This window comes from Zootoca vivipara, chromosome 17 (assembly GCF_963506605.1).
Source record: "Zootoca vivipara chromosome 17, rZooViv1.1, whole genome shotgun sequence".
Lineage (NCBI taxonomy): Eukaryota > Metazoa > Chordata > Lepidosauria > Squamata > Lacertidae > Zootoca > Zootoca vivipara.
In genome coordinates this window covers 24,448,458-24,474,108 of record NC_083292.1, presented here as the reverse complement: position 1 = coordinate 24,474,108, position 25,651 = coordinate 24,448,458, and the positions used below count along the sequence as shown (strand labels likewise).

Here is a 25,651-nt window from a genome sequence, read left to right as displayed (position 1 = left end):
GGAATATCCATCGATTTTCACCATGCGTGCATGTGTGTTGGTGGGGGTGGGGAAGAGTGTTTCAAATGTTTATTTTAATAAGAAAGACAATGGGGGGGGAAGGATAGGAACCGATCCACATGCCCCTCCCCTGCTCCCGGTCGCCATTCTTCCACCCTTTTACTACTCACCCCATAGGGCCGGAGCTAAAATCTGCCCCAACCTCCCAATAAGTATTTTCCCCACATTGGGAGACCTCTCCTCTTCCTCAGTTATCCTTTCTCCATTGCCTGGCAATAAAAGAATTAAAAAAAACATTGACCGAAAACTTTCTCACATTAACTACGAAACAGACTTCACTCCGCCAAGAACAACTAAATCCAAAGAATATATCCAGCCCCGAATGGGGCGCAACGTCGTCAGAGGGAGCACCATCAGACAGGGGGGCCATCCTTCTGACCCCACCCTTTATTCCTTTGCCACAAAGTCTGGGACACCCTCTTGTTCATCCTCCTCCTCCTCCTCCTCCTCCCCCTATCCCCTTTTATCTACATGAGTGGGAGAAGGCCAGGCAGCCCCCTCCCACACCAGGAACAAATGGAATCACGTCAGTATCCGTTCGTTTCCTTTTGCATCCTTTCTTTCTTTCTCCAAAAAAAGAAAAATGTATTTTTCTGCCCCCACCCACCCTCCTCCCCCGCAGCCCCCGTTTCCTTTCCCCATTTCTCATACCAGGAGTCATACAGTCCTATTTGACAAAACAGGCACCAGAACTTTTCATCATTATTTTTTCAAAGAAAAGGGGAAACTGTCAGAATTTGTGGTGTCCATGAAGGGACTTGTTTTTAAGAAGGGGGTTGGAAAGCTGGTGAGGCCAGTTACCAAGTATTTCAAAAGCCTTTGCAGGCTTTCAAAAGGAATGCATAGAAAGTTGTTTTGCTGGCATGCCGAGGGATGTGCCAAGGACGGAAGAGGGCAAGCCGCACACTTCACTTCCCACGTGGTGTGGAGATCAAGCTGCTTTGAAGGCAACTCCAGATGAATCTTGATGGCAAGGCCAGCCTTTGCCATCTGGAGGTACTGGGTTGGCCAAGGCTGACAATGATACTTTGCCAGATTTGGAAACCGAGAGGCTGAAGGCCACCTGAATCAGCTCCATCTCGTCCACTTGCAACCATCCACATTTGCTTTCAAGGAGAAAAATTCACCTGGGTTTGTCATGAATGGATTTGGCATGCTTAGATTCTAATTTTCCATGGTGGTTGACCCAAGTTGTGGAACTGCCATCAATCCAGCACAATTCAGAGGCAGTTATGTATTGGAATTTGAAAGGAGAGCAGGTAATTCATGTTGCCAAGCTCACCTGAATGTAAAAAAGAATGCAAATAATTTTGATTAGGGGTGGTTTTCGTTTTTTTGAAAAACACCCAGGGGCCTGCACAAAACTGCAATACAGAAGGAAGCCACTTCAGCTTCAAGGGTGTAGGTGGGAAGTCCCAAGTAAAACTGACAGTGTCCCCTTTAGCAGAGCATTGTCTTTTGAATGTAAAGTTAATAACCTAGGAGGCGATCGCCCTTCATCTTAACCCCTTCTTCTTCCAGTTCCAGGACAATACACATGTTTTGTCATCATTTAAAGCAACACCTTCACCCCCAGCTCCCTCCCTTCAGACATGGATCATAGTCACTTGTTACATTCAGCAGAATGCAGTTTGGGTTTTTGCAGAAATAAAAAAATGGTAGAGCTGCAGGGCTGTGTGTGCTCTCTGAAAGTTTCTGGGATAAAGTATAAGGGGTGGAATTTGGCATCATGAGAAATCAGGATCCAAGGAGGCTTCCCAATGGGACAACATGGGAGGGAGTATAGGTAGCCACAGCCCAACCTCCTCTGGCCAAGGGGTGAAACTTTGGTGTTGCGCATAGATAGCCCTGTGCTCCCCAAGGCTAACAGCTATGTCAAATAATTTTTGCAAAATCTGGGGTGGAATCTGAAGGGATTCTGTTTAGCACAAGAGCACACCCAGCCCTGTCAGTGGATGACTTGAGGGCCATTTAGGACAAATCAATAGGACAGTATTTGGGGGGGGGGAGAAAAAGAGGGGATGGCTTCCATCAGGAAGCATGTTATGTGATGATGAAAGTCATGTTTCCTGCAACATATCATACAAAGATAAAAATTGAGAAGCTCTCATCTTCTAGAACCATCTATAGGAAGCTGCAAAGTTTCTTGTTTCCAACGGTTTCTTCTAAATAAGGGTCCGAGAAGTGTAAGCATATGTAAAAACGGGAATGGGAAGGAGCATATACCATGTGTGTAAGTGTGTATACATACACACATACACACACTTAATGCATATAACTCTGTTATTTTTAATCCACCCCTCTGAATCTTGGCAATTTGGCATCCATGTAGCAACTTGAAAAAACCTGACTACATTACGTTGCTGGGGCCGTTGAAATTGGCAGGGAAGCGAGTTTGAGTGCTTGTCTCTCCAATTCCCAAAAGTTTGATAAAGCATCCTATGTAACAAAAGCAGGAGTCAAATGTCTTGAAATGATTAAGGATGTTTAACAAGGCAATTCAATATTATTTTTTCTTTCTTTTTTTTTTTTGAGCATGTGTCTGTTTGCTTCATTGTGAAAAAAATATAATATATAAAACTAGGGCAACCTCAGGAAGATCCAGATGAGGACAGCAAAAAGAGGTTTTGGTCCATAAGGATATACTCTTATTTTATCTCTTTATTTGATTTTGTGTAACAAAAGTTTTGGTCCATTTTAAAAAGACGACAAAATTATATATAAACATGTTAATTCGTATATATATATTTTTTGCTTTCTGTCGGGTTGTGGGTTTGTTTTAAGTGGGCTTCGCTGCCAGTATTGCATGATCATCATTCTTAGGTTTTGGTGCGAAATTGTCGTTGTCGAAATGAAGAGAAACAAAGGAAGGAAAAAACAAGGCTTGTCTTTTTGCATGAATGTTTGAAATTGCATCGCTTGGCAAGTGCGGGGAGCGAAATGCAGAAACCTGGATGTCAACCCTCACCAAATCCCCCTTGAGTGGGAATATGGAAGCGTTGATTTGTGGTATGGGGGGTTTGTTTTTGGAAAATACCCTGTTAGTGACTCCTGATTCTTATTAGATGAATCCCTGCTCGAATAGGAAAAAGAAAAAACAAAGTTCAAAAGAGTTTTGTGGTGGCTCAGAAGATTCAAAATGGAAAAATAAAACGGTCGCCAGGAGGATTTTATCTCGGGGCTCTTCTAACACCCCCATTTCCCCATTTCACTGGCTCTAATATTATTTGTCATTTTAATTTTTTTTTCTTAGGAAAAAAATAGAGGAAAAAGAATATAAAGATCTTTAGCTGCTTCTTTTTCTTTTTAAGTGTTTTGAGGTAATACAGTTGTGCCCTCGTTTGATCAGGTTCCCAGAGGCTGATGGTTTCTCTCATTATTCTTTCTTGTTTCTCTTCCTGATTGACTTCCTTTCTGAGCTTTTCATCCACCAGGCAGGTTGAAGGGCCCAGCAACTTCAGACCACGTTCAGGCCAAGGCTGGGTTTGCGGGATGAGAAGACGACCCCTGACCTGTCCAGTAATAACTTCTCTCTGTTGCCGGCAGAAACCACAGGCCCTGCCCCAAAATGCCACCACATCGCACCTCCCACGTTGCTTGAGAATCACTTGTGTGTGTGTTAAAGAGTTTCTCGATTTAAAAATGACACTACAGGCTTTATAGTGTAGTGATTACCTTCCCAAATATTCCTGGCTTCTCCATTTTAATTTTATCATCATCTTTATTATTTTCTTTAAAAATAACCCTACATTGCTCCTAAAATAATTTCTTTCTTCTCCTTTAAATTAATTTCATTTTGTTTTTCCCCCTAATTCGTTCATTCTTCAAATTATTTCATATCTGTATTTTTCTCTCGCTCTCTGCTGTCCCCTCCCTCCTGTCCTGTCACCCACTCCAGTTCCCCTTATGTTGTCTTTTCCCCCTCTCTCAATCTCTCTCTCTCTCTCTTAAGAAAATATTCTAATGGCCTGAGTGGCTGCTGCATGGCACACGGGGCATTCTGGGTCAGTCCGCTCACAGATCCGCACGGCACACTCCATGCAGAAGAGGTTGTGGCCACAGGGGACCAGAGCTGCCGTCACCTCACTCTCAAAGCACACCATGCACTCCCGGCTGCTGGAGATGGACGTCCGGGTGGCAGTAGAAGCACCCAGTTTGGAAAACCCTTGCAAAGGCTCCCCCTGAGACCTTCTAGGAAGCCCAGAGAGGGTAGGCTCTTGTATAGATGAGGATGGGGAACGGTGCGAGTTGGGATGGATGGAGCCCGTATTGCTAGATCGCTGCTGCTTGGAGAAGAGGACCGAGACAGGGTTGGTGTTCTCCTGCCCAGCCCACAAAGGAGCACCAGACTCTGGCACGCCATAATACAGATCTTGTTTGTTGACACCATAGTTGGGGAAGAGGTAACTGTAATTGAAGTCGTTTTGGTCATTCAGCCGGGGTGTCTCATAGGCAGGGTCCACAGAGCAGTCGCCAATGCACCCAAGGCTGTTCTGACGGAAGGTGGAGAGAGGCTTGCATCCAGGGGCTGGAGTGTGAACCCGCCAGGCCTCCGAGTATCGGTTCTCCATGCCCGAGTCAGGACTGCTGGACAGGTAGTCATTCTCGTTGTTGTATTCTAGGATCTTGCCTGTCCGGACGGCTATATGAGTTTCAATCTCCTCTCGGGCCCGCTCCACATTGCCTGGGGCTCCCGTGATTTCGAAGACAGGGTCCCGGTCCCGGCTGGGTGTGATGATGTAGGTGTTGGTCTGCTGCTGGATCCGCTTGATGGTAGCTCCTTTAGGCCCCACCACTAAGCCTACCACGCGATATGGGACCCGGACTCGGATGGTGACTTGCCCCGGCAAGGTTGGAGCACTGCCGAAGGTGGTGCCAGCCTTGTTACGAGAAGCGCGGATCATGGAGAAGTGCTCGGCTGCAGAAATAATTTCCCTCCTTGCCATGGCGACGTCCTCCCTCCGCCCAGTCACCATGAAGACAGGCTCTTCCCCACGTACTGGAGTCTTGATGTAGGTGTTAGTCTTTGCCCTCAGAGCTTTGATTTTGCAACCTTTAAAGACAGAAAAGAAACAAAGGATATAAGAGTTAGTGGTAGGCCCAGTTCTGAAAGGCACTGAGGATGCGTGTAATGTACAGTTCTGGCCACCACAAAGTCCTTAAAAATGACACTGAAGAATCAGAGAAGGGACAGAAAAGAGTAACCAAAATGATCAGTGCGCTGGAGCAACTACCCCTAGGAGGAAAGGTTACATACAATGTTTTGGGATTTTTAGTTTAGCAAAAAGACAACTAACGGGCTCATGAAATGATGCGCCATGTGGAAAAATGGGAAAGAACATACTCTGTGGTAGCCCCTAAATTGTGGAACTCCATCCCCACAGAGGTGAGTCTGACACCTTCAATATTCCAGAGAATACTGAAGACACATCTCTTTACCCTGGATTTTGACACCTGAAGTGCATATTTTCAGGACCCACCTTATTTTTATGATTGAAACTAGTTTTAAAGCGTTTTAAATAAGCTTCAGAGAAGATTATTTCTTCAGACAACTAAGGGGATTTGTTGGAGAAATGTGTGCTGATAACCACTATTCTATGTGGCTTTAGGAATGTAAGAAGAGCCTGTGCTGGATCAGACCAAAGATCCATCTATTCCAGTCTATGGGAAGAACCCTTATGGGGATCGGACAAAGTTATGGAAGAGAGATTTTTCAGTCACCATTTGCCATGATAACAAAATCAAGTCTCCATGTTCAAAGGTAGTTTGCCTCCCCAAATATCAGTGGCTGGGGTGGGTCACTGTGGGGAACCGGACTAGCTGACGCTTTGGTCTGATCCAGCAAGACAGTCTCTTGGAACGCTGTGGGTAAGGTAGCATTTCCTCCCTCTAGGGCTGGATCTAGACACATAAAAGAAGCGTTTCAGATAAATGTGTTGTAAATTTAAACAGGGAAAACAAGTAGAGAAAAATAGGAGTCCACATCGCCATCTGGTGGCACAATGTTATATCGCATATACAACACATGTAAATTGCTTTTTCTTTACCAATCTAGCTGACTCCTAGGTTACATTTCTCCTTTCCAGTGCTAACATTCCATGATTTGTTCCCCACAAATAAAAAGCATCCATATGATGTCATCATCAAAATGCTGCCCCATATTACTTTCTTACTAAATCTCGAGATCCTTTTTCTATGGAAAAATCTGATAATTCCCCTCCCCCCCAATAGTAAATCTGGTTTAAACTGGAATGGGGAGGGGGTAGATATTGGATTTTGATTAGGATGACGTCATGTGGATGCTGTAAAAAACACTGACTCCACAATAAACTACTGGGTGTAAATGCCCTAAGTCCTTACTTTTGACTAACCCATGGAGGATCAGTGGCTACCAGGCATGTTAGCCATGTACCACCTCCAGTATTGGAACCAGTGCACCTCTGAATACCAGCAACTGGGAATCACAAGTTTGGAGAGTCCACCTGGCAACTATATGGGCATTTGGTCTGATTCAGAAGCCAGGCTCTTCCTCTGTTCTTACGCATCTCCAGGAGTTGCTGGCTAGAAAGGCAGGCATTGTATAACAGGACAGACACACACCTTTCAATAGCCGCTCTGCCCTTGCACATGTTGTAATGCAGCCAAATGGACTTGCCTTCCTGATCACCTGGATGCAATTCTTTGCCCCACGTAAGAGGCCATTTAAAGCACAACTGCGTTTTATAAAAGGTCTGATGAATGCTAGTGAAGATGGCAGAAAAAAAGAGAATTCCACTGAACAAGGATGGGGAATCTGTGGCTCTCCAGATGTTGCTGGACTTCAACCCTCATCCTACCTGATCATTGGCCATGTTGGCTGGGGGTTTATGGGAGCTGGAGAACAAGAACATTGCTAAACTATAACTCCCACAATCCCTGACCAGTGGCAGTGGCTGATGGAAGCTGTAGTCCAGCAACTCCCAGAGGGCCAAAAGTTCCCCATTCCTGCCCTTATGGCATAACACCATTAAACAAAGAAATGAAAAGTAGGATGTTCCAAGACGAAATATCCTAGAGACAAAAACTTATTTCTTCCCTCCTCTATATTCATGGAACTGGGATAAATAATTTATCCCAAGACTTGAGGTAAGGTATGTTTTCAGAAATCCCAGTCTAGATGGCAAGCACTGGCAGGAAGCCAGAGAGCCCCACTCACTGCTGCTTTGCGCCTTGGGAGGAAACAAATGCAGTGCAGTTGGGGGGGGGAGGGGGGAATGCTGCCCCTAATGGACTGATCTCTCTCTCTCTCTCTCTCTCTCTCTCTCTCTCTCTTACACTCACACTGCACCGAAAGGATCAATTTCATTGGGGCCGGGAATCTGCATTGTGAAAATCTGCCGCCGTCCAGGGCCTGTTTAGGAGACAAAACAACGGCTGTGTTTCCCCGCTACCCGATTCTTCTTCCCAGATGTGTTCAGCTAAGATAGACATGGAGGCCCTCCCTGATTTAATGGGTAGTAGTGGTGGTAGTGGCTGAGCGGAGCTAGAGGGAGGAAGAGCAATGAAAGAGCCCTCGTGTAATAGGAAAGGTGAAACAAAGGGGTGATGGAGACCGAGAGACAAAGGATGGGGGAAACCCATGCTGGGCGCAGATGGGAAGGAAACCAAGGCAGAGATGTAATTGGGGACAAATGTTGCTGCACAAGGCTCTCTGGGGAGGGGGGAGAAAGGGATGCAGGCAGGGTAAAAAAAAAGAGGAGGGGGGACACACACACTGCAGACCAAAAGGCAAAAGGGACCCTGACAAGGAGAGCATAGAGGAGGAAAGGGGGAGGGGGAATCAAGGAACAGACAAAAGGAGGCAGGCAGGCAACCGTGGGTGGGTGGGTGGGGGCTGTGACTGGCCCAGAAACAGGACAAAGGGTGCCGCAGAGTCAGACAGATGGAGGGAACCCTTCCTCTTGAAACAGAGTTGGAGGGAGGGGAGGCCCCCTCACACACGTGAAGGAAGCAAGAAGTACACATCCCTGCAGATTCTGCCCCATTCTCCCAGCCCAAGCAGGCAAACTACTGAGCAGTAGGTGAGCTGAAGACAATATTGGTGCCAACCCCTTTGCACATGGAAGCGGTCTAGAGAAATTGTTAACTTTCCTTGCTAGGTTTTGCCTGGCAGGGCTGGACTCGTGAATGCTGTCATGTATGTTGTTTCTGCCATGTCCCAGGAAATTGCCTCAAAGTGGAATGAATAGGGTGCGGAGCTGCAAACATGACTTGATGGAGGAATGCTTGCAATAACAAGTTTGCTGTGCTAAAAGTCCCCCATACTCCAAAGAAGCCTAAAAAATGAAATCCCTTTCCAAGTAATTGCACACCTGCAATGTAGCCCGAGTTACTAATTCAACTGAATTTTTGTAACGTAACCATTTCAGAGCTTGTTTTCCTCTGCTGTGAATTTGGACTGAATTGTTGGGATAGTTTTTCCCACCCATTATATCCATACTCAAAACATATCTGCAGTACAGTCTTGAACGGATTTTATAGTCATTTCCATGCTCTGGGCATCTGTAGTTCTGAGATAGGGCTTTGATACTCTCTCGCCAAACTACAGTTCCCAGGATACTTTGTGTTCTTGCGGGGAGGGACACGTGACAACCAAATTGGTATAAAACCAATATATGTTGGTGGAGTAGATGTTCTCTCAACCTCAAGTGGAGCTGTGGGATCTTCCCCCACTTCTAAACAAGAACTCGTTAATTAAGGGCCTTGTTAATTAAGGAAACCAATCCATGAAGCAAAGCTTTTTGAGTTCCAGCGTGCCAAAAAGCAAAGGGAAAAAAACATTCATAGAATCATAGAATTGGAAGGGACCCCGAGTGTCATCTAGTCCAACCCCTTGCAATGTAGAAATCTCAGCACAGGTTCCCTCATCTAGTTTGAAGATACCAGACCCTGCTTAGCTAGCAGTTTTATTACTGCACCACTAGTAGCATGAAAGTGAGAGAAATTGTGTGCACATCTGAATTGTTTGTTTCTCTGGACATCTCAAATAACCATGAAGACCTGTATTATTAGGCCTTGTTCCTGGGACAAATATAGATGCAATGGGAAGAGTGTGATTTATTTAAACACTAAACTACCCCGTTATGTATCAAGTGAGTGTGTCTGCAAGTTTAAAAGCAAAAGGAAGTGAGGCATGCCGAACTCTCTCTACTTGGAGCTGGGAGAGAGGCTGTAGAGAAGCACACCATAAGATGGGGGGGGGCTCACATGTTTGCCATGCCCCCATTTTAAGAACAAGACCCCACCCCTATTCCTGCTCCTATGTGGTTGGGGTAGTGCTAGAGGTCAGGACACACATAACAGCTGCCATCATGTCAACTTTGGCCCTAAGTTAAGTAGGTTGTATAATTTCAGGTTGCAGCTCATGTAACTGAATGCTCCCTGCACATAGAAACCTAGCATGTCAGGTGGAAATGAAGGCCGAGACCCTTCTACCTGACACAGTAGTGCAGTAACCCAAGCTTTGTAGATCCACAAGTTGCTTTGCTGCATGAAATATCTTTTAAAATAATCTCATGAACTCCACGCTTGTCTCTATCTTGCCTTCTAAGGATGTTTGGTCTCTTAGAAGTCAAGACTCTCTGCAGTTGCATCCCAACAAGTGCACTTAAATGCACTAATAAATGCATGCACATGGACACAAGCTATCTGTCACGATTAGTTCGTACCTACAGCCAGAACAATTGTTAGATTATACATTCAGATGAACATTTACAAGTCTTTAAAAATAAAGACTTAAGATCAGTTTAATCATGTTCAGCAGGTGGAAATGTGAAATGACGGGGGGGGGGTTCTTCCTGTACTTGGAAAGCAAGGGTGTTGCAGTTATGCAGGTACTTCCCTGTTTTCCTGCACAATGTTGTCTATAGAAGTACACTATGAAACACAATGTAAACACAAACACCAGTCAAAATCAGGATAACAAACTCAGCATCAATAACAATAGTCTGGGAAAGGTTTTGTGTGTATGAAGGCTGGTGGAAGAACAAAGGAAATAGCTTGGTGGATTTTCCCAGGCAGTGAATTCCAAAGAATGGATGCTATAATGGGAAAGGCCCTGCGCCAGATCCCAGCCTCTTGCTCCTTGTAAATTTGGAGGTGCAAGGGGGTGGGGAGAGAGAGAGAGTTAGTTTGAGATACTGTACAAAGACAGAGAGAAGGATGAAATCAAACAGGAGACAAACAGAGGGGACAATACCAGCTTGACAGGGGCCCAGTTCAAGGGTAAAGCACCAGCATTGCATGCAGAAGACCCCAACTTAACTCCTTGACATCTCGTAACAAACCTTAGGTGGCTAAAAAAGGAAATGCCTTTTCCTGCGACCTTGGGACAGCCACTGCCAGTTAGGGGAGGCAGCACTGGGCTAGTGACCTGGTTCTGCATTAGGTAGCTTCTTCTGTTCACATAAATAAACAGGAAGGTGAAAATCAGCAGTGCGATCCTACATGGTAAGTTACAGGCTTGTCTCCAGTCTGGAAAGGCCAAAGATTGCTCTTTTAAGGATCTAATCTTTCGTAGTTTCAAAGCAGTTACTTGCAAATACCGGTACTTATAATTTAGCCAATGCTGTTTGGACTTCCAATTTTTCTTTGGCGAGTGAGGGAATTTATGTCTTGATTTATACTGTGGGCTGCTTGACACTGCAACAAAGCTAGATAGATAGGGAGCCTGAGGCGATCCTAGGGAGGGTGCAGCACCCCGATATTACCATCATGTTTTCTAACACCTGCTTGTCATAGTCACACTTTTTCAGTGTTCATAATATGTCTCAGGTGTGCATCCATTCTACGACGTAGAATCAAAATCCCTTTACTTACCCAGACAGAGGCGGGCATCTTGAAAATCTTAACCCTGGCTTGCAGCACAGGCTGAATAATAATTAGAATGATTCCTTTATGAAATAAACAGATATCTAGGCAATTATGCTCCTACGGGCTTTGTAAAAAATAAATAAAGGTGATATATATCTATCTATCTGCTGTACAGTTAAAAACAGGTTTTTTTGGGGGGGAGGGGTTAAGCTAAACAAAACCTGGAGATGATGATGATGATTATTAAAGCATGTGCTACAGATCACCAGCCAACCATTGGGATAGCTCTGCCTCACTGCATTGCCAGTGTAAACTGTTGTTGCATGAAAAAATGGCACTGCCAGCAGCAGCCAGGCGCGTATCGCAGTACAGTAGAAAGTGGGTGTGTCACTGTCGGGATGGTCATCTTGGACACATGTTTTCCATGCCCGAACAGGAAGGGGAGGGGGTGACAACAGGAAAGGAAGCTTAGGCAGGTGCAAAGTATAGGGGGAGGGGTCCTGAGGTAAAGGCGTTGGGTTGTTTGAGGGGGAGAAGGAAATTGAATTAAGCTGAGCTTCAGGAGACAATTTCCTACTGCCCTAGATTCTAAGCCAGGCTGATCTGCAGAACCAAGGTATGCTTGAATTTACTAGAAATTTTACATGCTCATTCAGGGACTTTTCTTCCTCCTCAGCGCACACTCCCCACTCTGGCCTACCCATTTGCACTTGCTGCGTGGTTTTGTTCACATTACTAAGAGGCACTCAGGTTGGCAATCTATTTTGGCTCTAGATCTACTGTATTGCAATGGAAAAAAATTGAATGAGTTGGGCCTGCCTCAGTGGGGCATCCGTCATTTCACCGGTCTCAGTGGGAGTTCTGGACCTGATTACCTGATGGAGGTATTGGGGCTGCTTGTGCACTGTCATTCTGCAAAAGCGCAGCATACAGTATTAGGTGCAAATTAGCATTCCTAAGAATCTGAGCGCTTTCGCTCTCTCTCTTTTGAAGAAAGTTTCTGGCTGTTAGGGTTATGAGTATTTGCTTCATACGGTAGTGAAACTCAGATGGCTGGCAAATTGCTGGTTAAAGTTTTCAGAGGTTGGGAGACTTCAGAGTCCTCCATAGCTCCTTCCCATGACAAGAGGCAGCAGAATGCCCAACAGTAACATGGTGAAATAAATTGTGTAAAACTTGTAAAATGAAGCAAGTTTGTCACTCAAATTTGCATTGCCAGGATGCAGAATGCAGCTTCTCTTGGTACAGACCTGCAGTTACTATGGCATAGAATACACACACACTATCCAGAGCAATGGCCTTAATCTCTTCTGGAAATGAAGCCATAATTTAAAAAGAACCCTCTCCTAGTGGAATAATCTCAGTGACTACCACAAGATCCATTGTTTGTAAAACATTGACTAATTTGTATGTTAAGCAGGAAAAACAAAACAAAAACCAGGTCTGCCACTGAGCTGCAGCAGATCTCTGGTGTGTATACCAGTATGATAGCAGGGCTTTCAAAACACTGCTTTGTAGTTTCATGCTTTAACCCAGGACTGTTGATTTCAAATGTTTATTCATTCACTTGAGCAGATACCTGGAGGCCAGGCCTTTAACCCCCCCCCAAGTGTGCACAAATAAGTCAATTCCACCAGAATTTGACACCAAATTAATAATCCCACTGTTTAGGGTTGCCAGGTGACTAGATACTGTAGCCCAGCTGACAGAAAAGAAAGAGGCGAGGCTCCTTTTCCCCACCCCCAAAATATACTTTTTAAAAAGTAGTAAACTGAATACAGTATATAGCTTTTGTTTTCATTTCTATCTTGCAAAAGAGTGCATTTGCAACGTATTACACTTCTTCCAATGATCTTGGACCCTGCTCTGTAGTGCCTGGGTCCTCCTCTGATTTCAAGAATGGCGTGCGCGCGCACACACACACACACACACACTGAACAATTATTGCATGTCACCTGTTCTTAATAATTTATAGCATCAATCTTCATCTGGTGGGTCAGAGGAACCCTCAAGTGGGTCACATCCTGGCTTCAGGTGGGTCACTGTCACACCATGACACTGTCACCATTTTCTTTGCACTTATTTTGGTAAAAAGGTGTTTTGAGTTTTTTAAAAGAAGACAAAATGCAAAGGAAAAAGAAGACAAGGAAACAAAACATACAGAAAAAAGCTAAGCACAGAGGGAAGACAACTTATGGTTACATTTACCTGGGAGTAAATCCCACTTAATACTACAGGCATTGAGCTGTGAAGATAGTTTCGGAGTATGACCATACTACTGTATGTTTTTGGTATGGTTGACCCATGAAATTTTGATGCCTGAGGCAAATAACAAGATGGTGCCCCTTCACAATTCAATGTATAGAAAAGCCACTGGACTAACACTGAAATCTGACTTCAGCACTGGTGACAGGAACCGTTAGCTGGTCAGATTAAGGGGCCTAGAACCATAGCTGCCAAGTTATCCCTTTTTTAAAGGGAAATTCCCTTATGCTGAATAGGCTTCCTCGTGAGAAAAGGGAAAACTTGGCAGCTATGCTAGAACAGGCCGTGTGGCAACAAAGGGGAATTCAAGAAAAGCAATTGTGAGCTGCTGCTACTCAGCAGCTTCTGCCACCTAAGGTAGCGGCCTCACTCTGCCTTATAATAGAGCTGGCCCTGGTTTTAGCCTGTGTCAAAATAAATAAATAAATATTGTCCACTCAGATATTGCTTGACCATTAATACTGATTTGGCACATACCACCATCTACAGTAGTGCATATTGTTTTGAATTCATTCACTTGGGCATTACGTGTCTTTTGCTGTTTTAGGATGGTTGTTGGTTGCTTTTGTGCACTGCTTCGGATATTTTTTATTTGTGTTTTCGATAGATGGATAAATTAAATAAAAGGTTGCTGCAATAAAAGGAGTTGAAAGAGGCACAAAATTTTGAAGTCGACTGCCTCAGCCAGCATCAGGAGCTGGTGACCTCTGGCAGAGCCCAAGACTACCAGGCCCACCTCAAGTGAATGAGTGGTCACAGTGCTGAAGAGACACTGCAGTTGCCCTCACCCCCTTGCTCTAGCCCAGGCATCCCCAAACTGCGGCCCTCCAGATGTTTTGGCCTACAACTCCCATGATCCCTAGCTAACATGACCAGTGGTCAGGGATGATGGGAATTGTAGTCCAAAACATTTGGAGGGCCGAAGTTTGGGGATGCCTGCTCTACCCCTCGAAGGGACATAGTGAGGGCTGGGCCTACCAGGCTCAATTTTGGCCACCATGAAAAAAGGAAGAAACCGAACATGGGGGGCCACCACCCGGAAGGAGAGCAGGCAAGCATTGACTAAGTAGTGACTTCTGCTTTTCTTCCTCATTGCTGCTGGTTCATGTGCATGGTGGCTCTTGGGGCAAGTTTGCTGACAAGGCGGTCCCACGACCAATAATGGCATCCTGTTGGGCCCCCTACAAAAAGCTTGGGGCTAGCCCAAACTATCAATTTATAGAACTGTGCTCTCCAGGGTTTGTTTGCTTTTTTTTAGGCTGGAGGTTTGCATCTTCTCAGCACAATACCCTTTTTATTAGCTAAGAAAAAAGAGGGTGGGGCATAAGAAGGTAAAGCAGAAAGACATGGGGAGGGCCCGAAAAACGGTGAGGAGAAAGAGAAGCAGGAAAATACAACATTAAAATGAAATTAGTATAGTAAAAAGAAAAACGGATCCCAAGTTGCAGGCTAGAATTGAAGATGGGTCATGGTATGAAAATGCTGCTTTAGAGTTCATGGCAAGAAAGGGAGGGTGATGAGATGCTTTTTGCATCAGTTTCTGAGCCCCAAAGATAGTTCAGTCATTTGAATAGCAGTTGGGGTGGACCCTAAAACATCCCAATAAAGCTTTATTATGTCTGACACCTCTTTCATAACCCATCTGGAGGAAGACAAGAGCTGTTTTCATATGGTGGAAGTGTATCACTTGCATGGGACCTATGCTCTTGCACTCAAACATATACAGTCATACCTCATGTTGCGTCTGCTTCCAAGTTGCGTCCTGCAGCAACCCAGAAGTACCGGAACAGCTACTTCCGGGTTTTGCTGCTCACGCATGCACAGAAGTGCTAAATCGCGTCGCGGCATGCACAGACGGGGCACTTCTGGATGCGAACGCTCAGAGTTGTGGATGTGCCTCTGGGACGGATTACGTCTGCAACTCGAGGTTCCACTGTACAGCATCCTAAACGTGATCTGTGACTCTCCATTTTCCAGAGAGGAGCCTATATGTGTTTGGGTGCACATGCATAGGTTCCTGAAAAGATTACCTCAGAACACAGGGAGCTTGCGGGGTGTACCAGAGACAGGACATTCTTAATGGTGGCACCCTCACAATTCCCTCCCAAGGGAAATCAGGAAGTCTCCCTCTTTACTTGAATTCAAGAAACGTCTAAAGACTTTCTTATATGTCCAGACTTTTGGCTGATAATTTTATGACGTTTTTACTTTTGCCTGTGGTGTGTGCTGCTTTTAATTGTTCTTATGTAATTTTATTTATGTGAAATGCCCTGGGCTCCCTTTGGAAGGGCAGGCTATGAATTTGATACAAACACACACACACACACCCCATGTGCTCATTAGTGAACAAAAAATGTATGAAAAGGGCCAAGCCCTCAGGGAAAGCTGGTTTCACTCAGGCTCTCTTATACAGGCATGCAAGAAAGCCATTAAAACCCAGCTACCATGTTCTGTGGGCAATTTTGAAGGACTGGTTTGGCCCTTCAGAACCTTCTGGAAGGGAATTGTGATCCAGCCTCTGATGTTTGGTGCCTACACATGAGGTAAACATGAGGTAAAAATGAAAATATAAGAGGGTCCCAGGACTCTTATGTTCTCAAACCCTCTCAAGACACAACTTCTATAGAGAATTGGGAGAGGGCTGAATAAATGGGGGCTGAGGAAAGGGCTCAGAAAAGGCCAGAGACATGTATAAATAGTGGTCTGAGAAAACCAAATAAAGTACCAAGGTGAAGGAAATAACAGCCCCACCCTGCTGAAGCTAGTCCACCCTTAGAATTCTCTGTCAGGGCCTCCTCTCAGAATTGATTCGCACTTGACAACCCTATGCTCTTTTCTTCCTTTGTTTTGATATGCCGCCTGGCTGCCAAGTCAGTTCACAGTTTTAAAATACTAAAACAAATGAATGGTATAAAATACAAAGCATCAGGCTTCTCTCAGGCGGACTAAGGACGAATCCACACCATACATTTAAAGTGCTATGATATCACTATAAACCAGGAGAATCCTGGGAGCTGTAACCTGTTAAGGGTGCTGAGAGTTTTTAGGAGGCCACAAATTCCCCTCACAGAGCTACAACTCCTGGAGTTTCCTGTGAAGAGGAATTGATTGCTGGGTGGTGTATTGCCTGCTTCTTCTTCTTTTGCTAATTCTACTTATTTTGCAGTGTGTGTAGATGTTTCGCTTTGCTGTAGGTGTTCTGAGTATCACCAGTTTTTCTTCCATTAAAGGAATATTTTGTGGTGCCCATGAGTTTCTTAGATTTCCCGGTGTGTCTCCGGACCCATAAGTGTTGGTGGCCTGTTTTAAAAGTGTATTTTTAAAAACAACAACAACCCCCCCCCAACCACATACATTTAACAAATGTGAATTATCCATGTGACAAACCCAGGTTTGCAAACCTAAGTGTCTTTGCTTCACACATACACGTACATTAAATACACTTCATTAGTGAACACTTGAAGTTTGGTAGCTGAAATGTATAAACTGAAAAGTCTTGTTTAAAGATAGTGTGAGGTGAAATGGAGGTTCTGCATTACACATGCAATTCCTCACTTGATTCTGTTATCTTGTGTGAACCGTCTCATTCAGGAGCTAGTACTGGCAGCTTTCTGATGAATATACGGTACTTTCAATGGCAAGTTGGGAATTGCTATGTTACAATATGAACAACCCTCCAGAATTCGCCTCAAGATGTGGAGAATGTGCAACTGGCTTTCAGGTGTGACTCAGAGGCTCTGGTAAAAATCAGCTTTCTGGGGCTTACTATCATCAAAAAAGTTACATTTGTTGAAATACATGTGATAAAATTTGGCATGTATACCTAATAAATGATGATGATAATAATAATAATAATAATAATAATAATACGTGAAACAGGCAATAGTGCTTGCTGTGCTGTTATCTTTTCCTTCCTGTGGCACATGGGATCTGATATACTAGGGGTGAGGAACAAATGCAAATGTTACTTTTGTACATTAGGGTATTTTCTTCACACGCTCACACACCCCTTGCTATCTTTCATCAAAGCAAGGAGGAGACATTATTAGAGTTCAAGGACACATTCCATCAAGGCAAAAACACCTAGGGTACAAAACAGAGCCAGTGAGAGTTTGGCTCCTGTGGAAAAAGTCCCAGGAGCCAGAAATAGAGGCTTAGGGGCCACGTTTGTCCTCCAGGCCGGAGATTCCTCACTTCTACCTTACACCTATAGAAACCTGAAATAAGATTTACCTATATTTTTCTCATGAATACCACTTAAAATAGAAAAATAGGTCTCAGGATTCAAATTCGCTGGAAACACCACTTGCCGATTTGGAATCCAGAGAAGATCAAACCTATCCATTCTGAAGGAAATCAGCCCAGAGTGCTCACTGGAAGGACAGATCCTGAAGCTGAGGCTCCAATACTTTGGCCACCTCATGAGAAGAGAAGACTCCCTGGAAAAGACCCTGATGTTGGGAAAGATGAAGGGCACAAGGAGAAGGGGACGACAGAGGACGAGATGGCTGGACAGTGTTCTTGAAGCTACAAACATGAGTTTGACCAAACTGTGGGAGGCAGTGGAAGACAGGAGTGCCTGGCGTGCTATGGTCCATGGGGTCACGAAGAGTCGGACACGACTAAACGACTAAACAACAACAACAACACCCCTCACCAACAAAGGTCCATATACTTAAAGCTATGGTTTTCCCAGTAGTAATGTATGGAAGTGAGAGCTGGACCATAAAGAAGGCTGATCGCCGAAGAATTGATGCTTTTGAATTATGGTGCTGGAGGAGACTCTTGAGAGTCCCATGGACTGCAAGAAGATCAAACCTATCCATTCTGAAGGAAATCAGCCCAGAGTGCTCACTGGAAGGACAGATCCTGAAGCTGAGGCTCCAATACTTTGGCCACCTCATGAGAAGAGAAGACTCCCTGGGAAAGACCCTGATGTTGGGAAAGATGGAGGGCACAAGGATAAGGGGACGACAGAGAATGAGATGGTTGGACAGTGTTCTTGAAGCTACGAACATTAGTCTGACCAAACTGCGGGAGGCAGTGGAAGACAGGAGTGCCTGGCGTGCTCTGGTCCATGGGGTCACGAAGAGTCGGATATGACTAAACAACTAAACAACAACAACACACCCCTCACCATTCCCTAACGTGCAAGGACACTGTAACTATTCACTGTCAAAGGAAATGCATTTTACATAAGTGAAGGAAATGCTCCCTGCGCCTTCTCAGCAGCACTTTCATCCATTTTTACCACATGCATTCTAGAGCTGAGTCTTGGCACTAGAAGAAAAAAAAAGCCAGGTCTAATTAAGCCAGGTACAAAATTACTCCAATTTTGCAAGCCTCTAAACAACAACTTTCTAAAACCTCTCCAGGCACCTTCCTCCAGCACAGACAAACCAGAAGTTTGTCTAGAACTGGTGACTTTTTTTCCTTTCCACCTCTCTGTACTAGATTTCACCAACCTAGTGCCCTCCAAGTGTTTTTGGACTGCAACTTCCACCAGTTCATGCCAGCATAGTCTTGGTGTAACTCCCTCTCCCTCAAATAGCACTAAGGGGAGTCCCACTCTAGTTGTGATGGTTGCTGTAAAGATAACCACCTGAAACACTTTATGAATCCTAAGTATTATTGTTAAAGAAGAAAGCACTATTTTGTTGCAATCGTGAGGTCTAGAAACATTTTTTTTTAAAGTCCCGCACCCTGCTATTTGTGCAGTTCAATCTGCTTTGTGTTGCACAGGAGTAAGCTCCAGGATTCTCCTGGGAAGTTCTCTGGTTCTGTGCTAGAGGAGAACAATCACAGTTAAACTTAGCAATTTATTTGCCATACTACACAACTGCAGAAGAGGTGGCTCCTGTTAAACGTAGGTCATGGTATATAAATCACTGGTGCAGGTATGTGCAAAAGTGAGTGTGGAAAAAAACTAAGACCAAACTATGGTGACTTTAGCTGGCTGAAGCATCATTCACAACCTGACATGCTCCACCCATCACGCTGTGCAGAGAAATCAGGGTTTCTACTTGCAGTGGTTGGGGGTATAGTGCTACCACCTTCATCCACAATGCCAAGGAGGGTAATTTCACCAATAGTATGGTTTCTGCTAAAAGTCAATGAAGTTACAGCTTTCCACATAACTCCACCACTTTGACCGAAACGTTCTATCTATATACTGTATTACATGACACTATCACCACATCATTAATCCATTGGGCTGAACAAAGGCCTCCTGCACTCAAAGTCATGCATCTCATGATGGCTCCAGCAGTCCCTATTTAAAAAATAGTGAGGTCCTTCTTTGGCTGTTCTTGACGCACCTGGATATCCAAGATGATCTATGTGATCAGATACTGCTTCGAAATGCTCACTAAATGGATGCAATGTAAAGGCAAAGAGTTGTATTCAACGCTAGTTCTACTTAGAGTAGCCATGTTTATGTTACTAGGCATGACTAACTTAGGATCATTAATTTTAGTAGGTCTTCTGAGTAGGAATTAGTTGACTACAACCCATAGCTTTCCTGTCTGTAAAAAAAGTAGCATGCCAGCAAGAGGCCAAGGACAGAATCCTTCTCCTTTACATACTAGATTTCCACAGGAAGGTTTTACATGTTATCATGCTCAAGATTCACACAACCTTCATTCTGAAGGGACAGAGGGTTGTACTGCATGATTCTCCTAGCGTTTAGCTCAGCCCTTAAGATAACACATTCAGTCTCATGTTGCATCACCAGTTTTAAGACCAACCCAGAGCGCCCACTGTCTATGCACCAAGTCCATGCAGAAAGGCTATGTGGAGGGTTGCCTCACAGGAATGGAACTGTTTTTCTATAAAATGTCTATAAAATTTATTTCCCCCCAAAGGCTTGAAACTCCTCATTGGTGGATAACTAGGTATTTGGTAAACTGAACCTGTTTCCACAAACATTTGCTTTTTGTGCATTTGTATATCTTTAACACCTTGTTTTTCCTTATGTACTATTTCCCTGCCCAGGAGCTGCTGAGCTGGAGCAGGGTGGAGATCAGGATGGATAATTAAAGAATTAATAATTAAATAAAGTGCCCTTGGCAGATGCCTGCACTCAGAATATGAACTTATCTTGCATCCTTTATAAATCCTGTAACTTGAAGGGCCGCATTGTTTTGCTCCATGATTAAGTCGAGAGCATGCAAGCAGCTCTTTTAAAAACACAGTTTCCAAGGAGCATGCATATGCTCCAAGCAGAACTTTGCCTCTCATGGTGTCTTTTGCACAAAACAGATCCATGCTTGGGTACCTCTCCCCAAAACCTAGATGGGGAGGGGCACAGTTTTTGCTCATCAAAAATAGCTACATCTGATTTTCATTTTTACATTTAGGGATGGAGGACTCCTGGACTCTTTATTCCTGAAGTCCAGGATGTGGGAATGGAAATCAACCCCATTGTCAATGTACTTTCAAGGGCAACAGGGAAGCAAATCGGTGGGTATTTATGCTGCTAATTAAAAATGCTATTTAGCAATGTCACTGAATGGCCCCCTTTAACATGTATGGTAAGCCATCCCAACACTGGATATTTTAACAATCTGTGCTTTGATTGATGAAGAAAGCTACTTAAGCAGAGGAAAACCATGATTGTATTTAACCTGGGAGAAGATTAATGAAGGCCAAACATTCATTTTGAGCAAGCTGAATATTTGCATTTTTATCCCCCTGCAGGTTTTTTAAATAGCCCCCATCTTCTGCTTCATTCAACTAGTCATGCCTAAATTTAGTTTTCTCAACCACTTCCAAATTTTCATTATTCACTCACTCACTCACTCACTCACTCACTCACTCACAGACTCCAAGCCAGTAGATATTCTAGTAATCCTCTGTCCTGTGGCAAAATCTAAAATGGAAGGGTTTCATGGTAGCAAAACAAGATGCTGCTATTGTGCTCTCTGGGGTAACTCTGTTGACCCACACTCAATAGGCGGAGGGTGTGTGTGTGTTATTGGCACCGTGTAGAGCAGTGTGCTTAGAAAAGGCTGGAAGCCATGGTGTCTGCCTTTGGCAAAATGGATTGGTTAGATTTTCCAAAGATACCCAATAGCAGGCCCCATGAAGAACAATGGGGCTGAGAACCCTCTCTTTGTTGAGGTGAAGGGGATGTGGTGGTGCCCTTTTCAGAGCCAGCCTTCAGGAACCTAGCCTTTCCCATCCCAGGCCTTGTTAGTTTATCTGCTTTTGAGTTTCAGGTTTGGGGCAGTGCAAAAGCAGTCCCACTCCATGGGAAATAAAAGAAACAAAAAGATTTTGAGCAGTGCTGGTGCACGTGAACTGAGGAGCTGCCTTATTAGGGTTCTAAAACTGTGGGAGGAAGCCCACCTCTCCTCTTGAGAAAAAGCCATTAGTTTCCACCAGCCCTTCTCTAAGCGCACTGCTGTATGCCATGCACACACCCCCTTCGCCTGTGAGTGTGGGTCAGCAGGGTTATCCCAGAGAACACAACAGCAGCATCTTATTTTGCAGCTATGCAACCCTTCCATTTTGGATTTGGCTTAAAAGGCAATTTTATTTTAAAAACAACACACACACACACACACACACCTTTCCACACACCCCCTCCAAGAACCCAGCATAATTAAACAAAGAGAGGCCCATCTTTCGCTGCAATGCACCTCACACCAGTTCTTCGCCTGCGCCACCAGTGTTGAGCACCTGGGCAAAACAGGACTTGTGGTAGTGTGTCAATATGGACAATGAACAAGATGAGGAAGAGGTGGGCACCTTCGGTGGGTGCACACCCACCCACCCTTTCATGTGTTGCTCCATGCGACCTTGCTCTCTCCCCCCCCCCCATTTTTCTTTGCAGAGGTTTTGAATGAACTCTAACTGACTTTGGGAATGGAGGAAAGGTTTGGTTTGGTTTATCCCCTGGGGAAGGTTGGAGGTAGTGGCTTTACAACCAGGTCAGTGCTGATACAGTCTCAGAAAGGTGTTGCTCCCCTGGATATGGGGGTGAAGGCTCATCTCTATGCTGCAGGGGCCCAGCTGCTGAGCCCCAAAGTCTCTAACCGTTGGTTTTGTTTGTAGGAAGACCTGCCATTGCCAGCTCCATTGTTCTAATAACATGGCTCTGTTTTTTGCGGTGGATCATCCTTTCACTCCTCTGCCCCATAATCCTGCCCCCCTCTGCCACACAATTTGCAACTGAAACCCCATTTCCTTTCTTCCCTCCCAAGAGGCCCTATAAAACTTCCCCCCCTTCCATGTGGTACATACAACTGGGAGTTGCAACCACATCTCCAGGGCTGACAAGACACACGAGTATTAGCAAAAACAACACAATGTGGAGACCCCCCCTCCTTTTGGAACAAGGCAACTTTAGCAGACTCTGGCACTGGTGTGTTGACAAAGATGAGGGGGGCGGTAGACAATTTATTGGCCATCTTCCTCCAGGGGTATGGATAGGACATAACACACACACATGGGATGTAATTTTGTTTTGCTTTTTAGGGCTCTCAGCTGTTGTCTATCATGCAGCGAGAGCACCACTAAAAAAAGCCACAGGAAAGAAAAGTGTGCATAAATGAAGACAAAAGGAGGGCTTCTAAAACAAAAACTGTCATCTCTACACAAGCACGTACACAAACAAATACAGGCCACATAACAAGTTCAACTTTCATTAATCTGTTTTTCAATCCTTTATAGGCTCCAAGCATTCGCAACCTTTCTGCACACACACACAGCCCTGCGCACCAGCCACTATTACAGTCCAGAAGAGAACCACACCCCCTTTTGCTTCCAGAAATGCACTCAACAAAAGGGGGGATTTTCTCAGCCTTCCCCACCGAGTCCCTAGCACCAGCCCATTGAAAATTGGCAAGTGCACCAAATCTTCAAGACGGGAGACTGTAATATTTGTAAGACCAGAGAGATACAATATAGATCAGGATGCAATTAAAAGTAACAGGCGTGTTTTCAGAGTGTCTTGGGGGCACTTCAGATTTTGCATTTCCATTTTTGAAAAACAGAGCGAGACACAAGACAAGACAGAAAGCAGAGAGAGAGAACTTTCTGCCATTTTCCCCTCCTATAAATTTAATGCATTTTATTTATTATCTAGCTTAGAGCGATAGAATTCCCAGTCCTTTTTATTTCTACAGTGCACTGTGTGGCTAGTAAAATGTATGGATTTGTGACCCTTTCTCAAAATACATCCATTGCCTTCCCCCCATGCCTGATGGAGAAGGACCCCACCCCCATTTCCACCCCCTGCAGTGGCCATTATTCATCTTAAGTGTGAGGTGAGAAAATCTAGCAAGTGGCCCTGGAAATGATTTATACAAAGCAAAGGGAGCTACGAAGTGGGCGTGGGGGTGTGGTGTGTGAAACACTATTTAACTTTGCATCCACTGATGCCCCCCTCTTCTAAGGCAGGTCAACATTAAGTGTTTCAGTGGGAACAAGAGTAGTGGTTTTTTGCGAGGCTAGAGGAAAGGGCAAGTTGAACTTTTTTGAGAAGGGGAGGGGGGATAAGAGAGAGAGAGAGAGAGAGATGGCGGGTGGAGGAAAAGAAGAGGGGCAAAGGAAAGTCTGAAAGAAACAGGAGCGACGGGGAAGAAGGGGGTGCAGCAGGGAGAGAGCTGGAAAGGCCGGATAAAAGAAAGGAGCAGAAAACGAAAGAGGGGCGAGAAGGGCAACATCACCAGCGCAGGAAAGACGTGAGGTGGGGTGTGGGAGACAGGACAGAAGTGGGGTGCTGGGATGAAGGTTCTCAGACAAAACTGGGAAAGACGTGGCGGGGGGGGGGAGCGAAGAGGCCAGAAAAACAAGTGCAGCGACGGTAGCAGCAGCAGGAGGAAAAGACTTACTGTAGGCACAAAGAAAGGAAGGAGGGAGGGCGGGCGAGGAGGCGAACATCAGTGGAGGGGGAGAACGGTAGGACTCGGGACAAAGGAGGGGCGGGAGGAAGAAAGAAGAAAGAAAGATGGAAGGAAAGAAGGAACGAGGAAGAAAGATAAAGAGGGGGAACCGGTGGGGAGAGAGAGAAAGTGAGAACTGGGAGGAAGAAGAGCGGAGGGGGTGAGCAAGAAGAAAGAAGGACCCCCGTCCGGCGCAACGCCTGCCCAGCCAGCTAGCCACCCGGGGAGCGGTGTGGGGGGCGCTGCTCGCGGGCGGGCTGGGGTTGCACCGCCGCGGCGCAGACAATGGGCAACGCGGAGGAGCGCGGCCCCCCTCCCTACTGCAGTCCCGTCCGGCGAGCCTCTCTCGCGCGCGGAGCGCTCACCTTGCCTTCCCACGATCTCGGCCACGTGCTCGGAGCTGGGCACCGGGACGCACTCGGTGGTGTTGGAGCTGCTCTTGAGGCGCAGCTCGGCTTCTTTGTACAGGACGCAGAGCTTGCCGGCCTCGGCGGCGGCACCGGTCGGCGGAGCGGGTGGCGGCGGCGGAGGAGGTGGGATCACGGTCACCGCCGCCACCGAGGAGCCTTTGGGAGCCGCCTGCGACGGGGGCTGCTGCTGCTGCGCTGCTGAAGCTGGCGGAGGAGGAGGAGGAGGCGGCGGCGGCTGTGGCAGGGGCGCTTGAGGCGGCTGGGGCTGCTGCTGCGGCTGGGGCGGCGCCGGGGGCTGCGCCGGCTGGTTGTTGCTGATGCCGTCCTCCACCGCTCCGCCACCGACCCCCAGGGCCGAGGCGGAGGGCGCGGCGGCGGCCGAAGGCTCCCCCAAGCCCAGTAGGCAGAGCTGGTCCAGGGCCAGTTGCAGCGCCCGGTCATCCTCCAGCAGCGCCCTGTCCTTGCTGCTCCCTGGGAAGCAGCCCAGATCCCCGAAGCCCCCGTTCCTTTCCATTATCCCTGACACTACCAGGCTAGGCATGGCTAACAAAGGCTGGGGAGAGAGGGGGGTGGGGGGGCGCGGCGGCGGCGGCGGGATGGTGATGATGAGGATGGGGCTTGCTGCTGCTGCTGCCTTTGCTGCTGCTGCTGCTGCTGCTGCTGCTGCCGCTTGGATGGGGAGGGGGCGGGTGGGTAGGAGAGGAGGAGGGGGAAACAAAGAGCCTGCTAGAGAGGAGGGGGGAGAGGCACAAAGAGGTAGGGGGGAGGCAAAAGAAAGAGGGAGAGACCCCCGCCCACCACCCCTCTTTTCCCTGCTGGCCAAGCCCCCTTTCTCCCTCACCCCTCCCCTTCACCCCGACCCCTCTCTTTTTCTTTCTTGCAGATTCTCTCTCTCTCGGTTCCTTTGCTGTAACCTGATCCCTTCTGCCCAGTGTGGCTCTTGGGCGCACAAAGATCCCCCTCTCTTTCCCCTTTTTCTTTTTAAAATGCTCTTGCTGTGCTGTCGCGCAGACCCCGCCTGGCCGCCGAAGTGGGTGTGGAGATGGAGAGAAAGAAAGAGAGAGCTAGTCCGGGGAGGGGGGGCGACGGCAAAAAAAAAAAGCAGGAGCGGGGGAAAATCCGGCGGGATGGAAAAGCCCCCAAGTCACCCCCGCGCGCGCGTGCGAAGAAGCCAGC

General features: G+C 46.1%; 1 protein-coding gene across 1 annotated transcript; it reads right to left on the bottom strand.

The window, feature by feature from the left end:
* Positions 1-2,720: 2,720 nt before the first annotated feature.
* MEX3A (mex-3 RNA binding family member A) lies at positions 2,721-25,128 on the bottom strand. Its single transcript, XM_060269474.1, has 2 exons — positions 24,431-25,128; positions 2,721-5,113 (listed from the first exon to the last, which is right to left on the bottom strand). The coding sequence occupies exons 1-2, from the start codon at positions 25,014-25,016 to the stop codon at positions 4,008-4,010; spliced, it is 1,692 nt and encodes a 563-aa protein (XP_060125457.1). The 5' UTR covers positions 25,017-25,128; the 3' UTR covers positions 2,721-4,007.
* Between the last annotated feature and the right edge of the window lie 523 nt (positions 25,129-25,651).

What these genes read in the sequence shown, in the direction of transcription:
- MEX3A (XM_060269474.1), bottom strand. Translation starts at nt 25,016, where the DNA reads ATGCCTAGCCTGGTAGTGTCAGGGATAATGGAAAGGAACGGGGGCTTC. An exon ending in CGAGATCGTGGGAAGGCAAG is followed by an intron (nt 5,114 to 24,430) that starts GTGAGCGCTCCG and finishes CTGTCTTTAAAG; the next exon opens with GTTGCAAAATCAAAGCTCTG.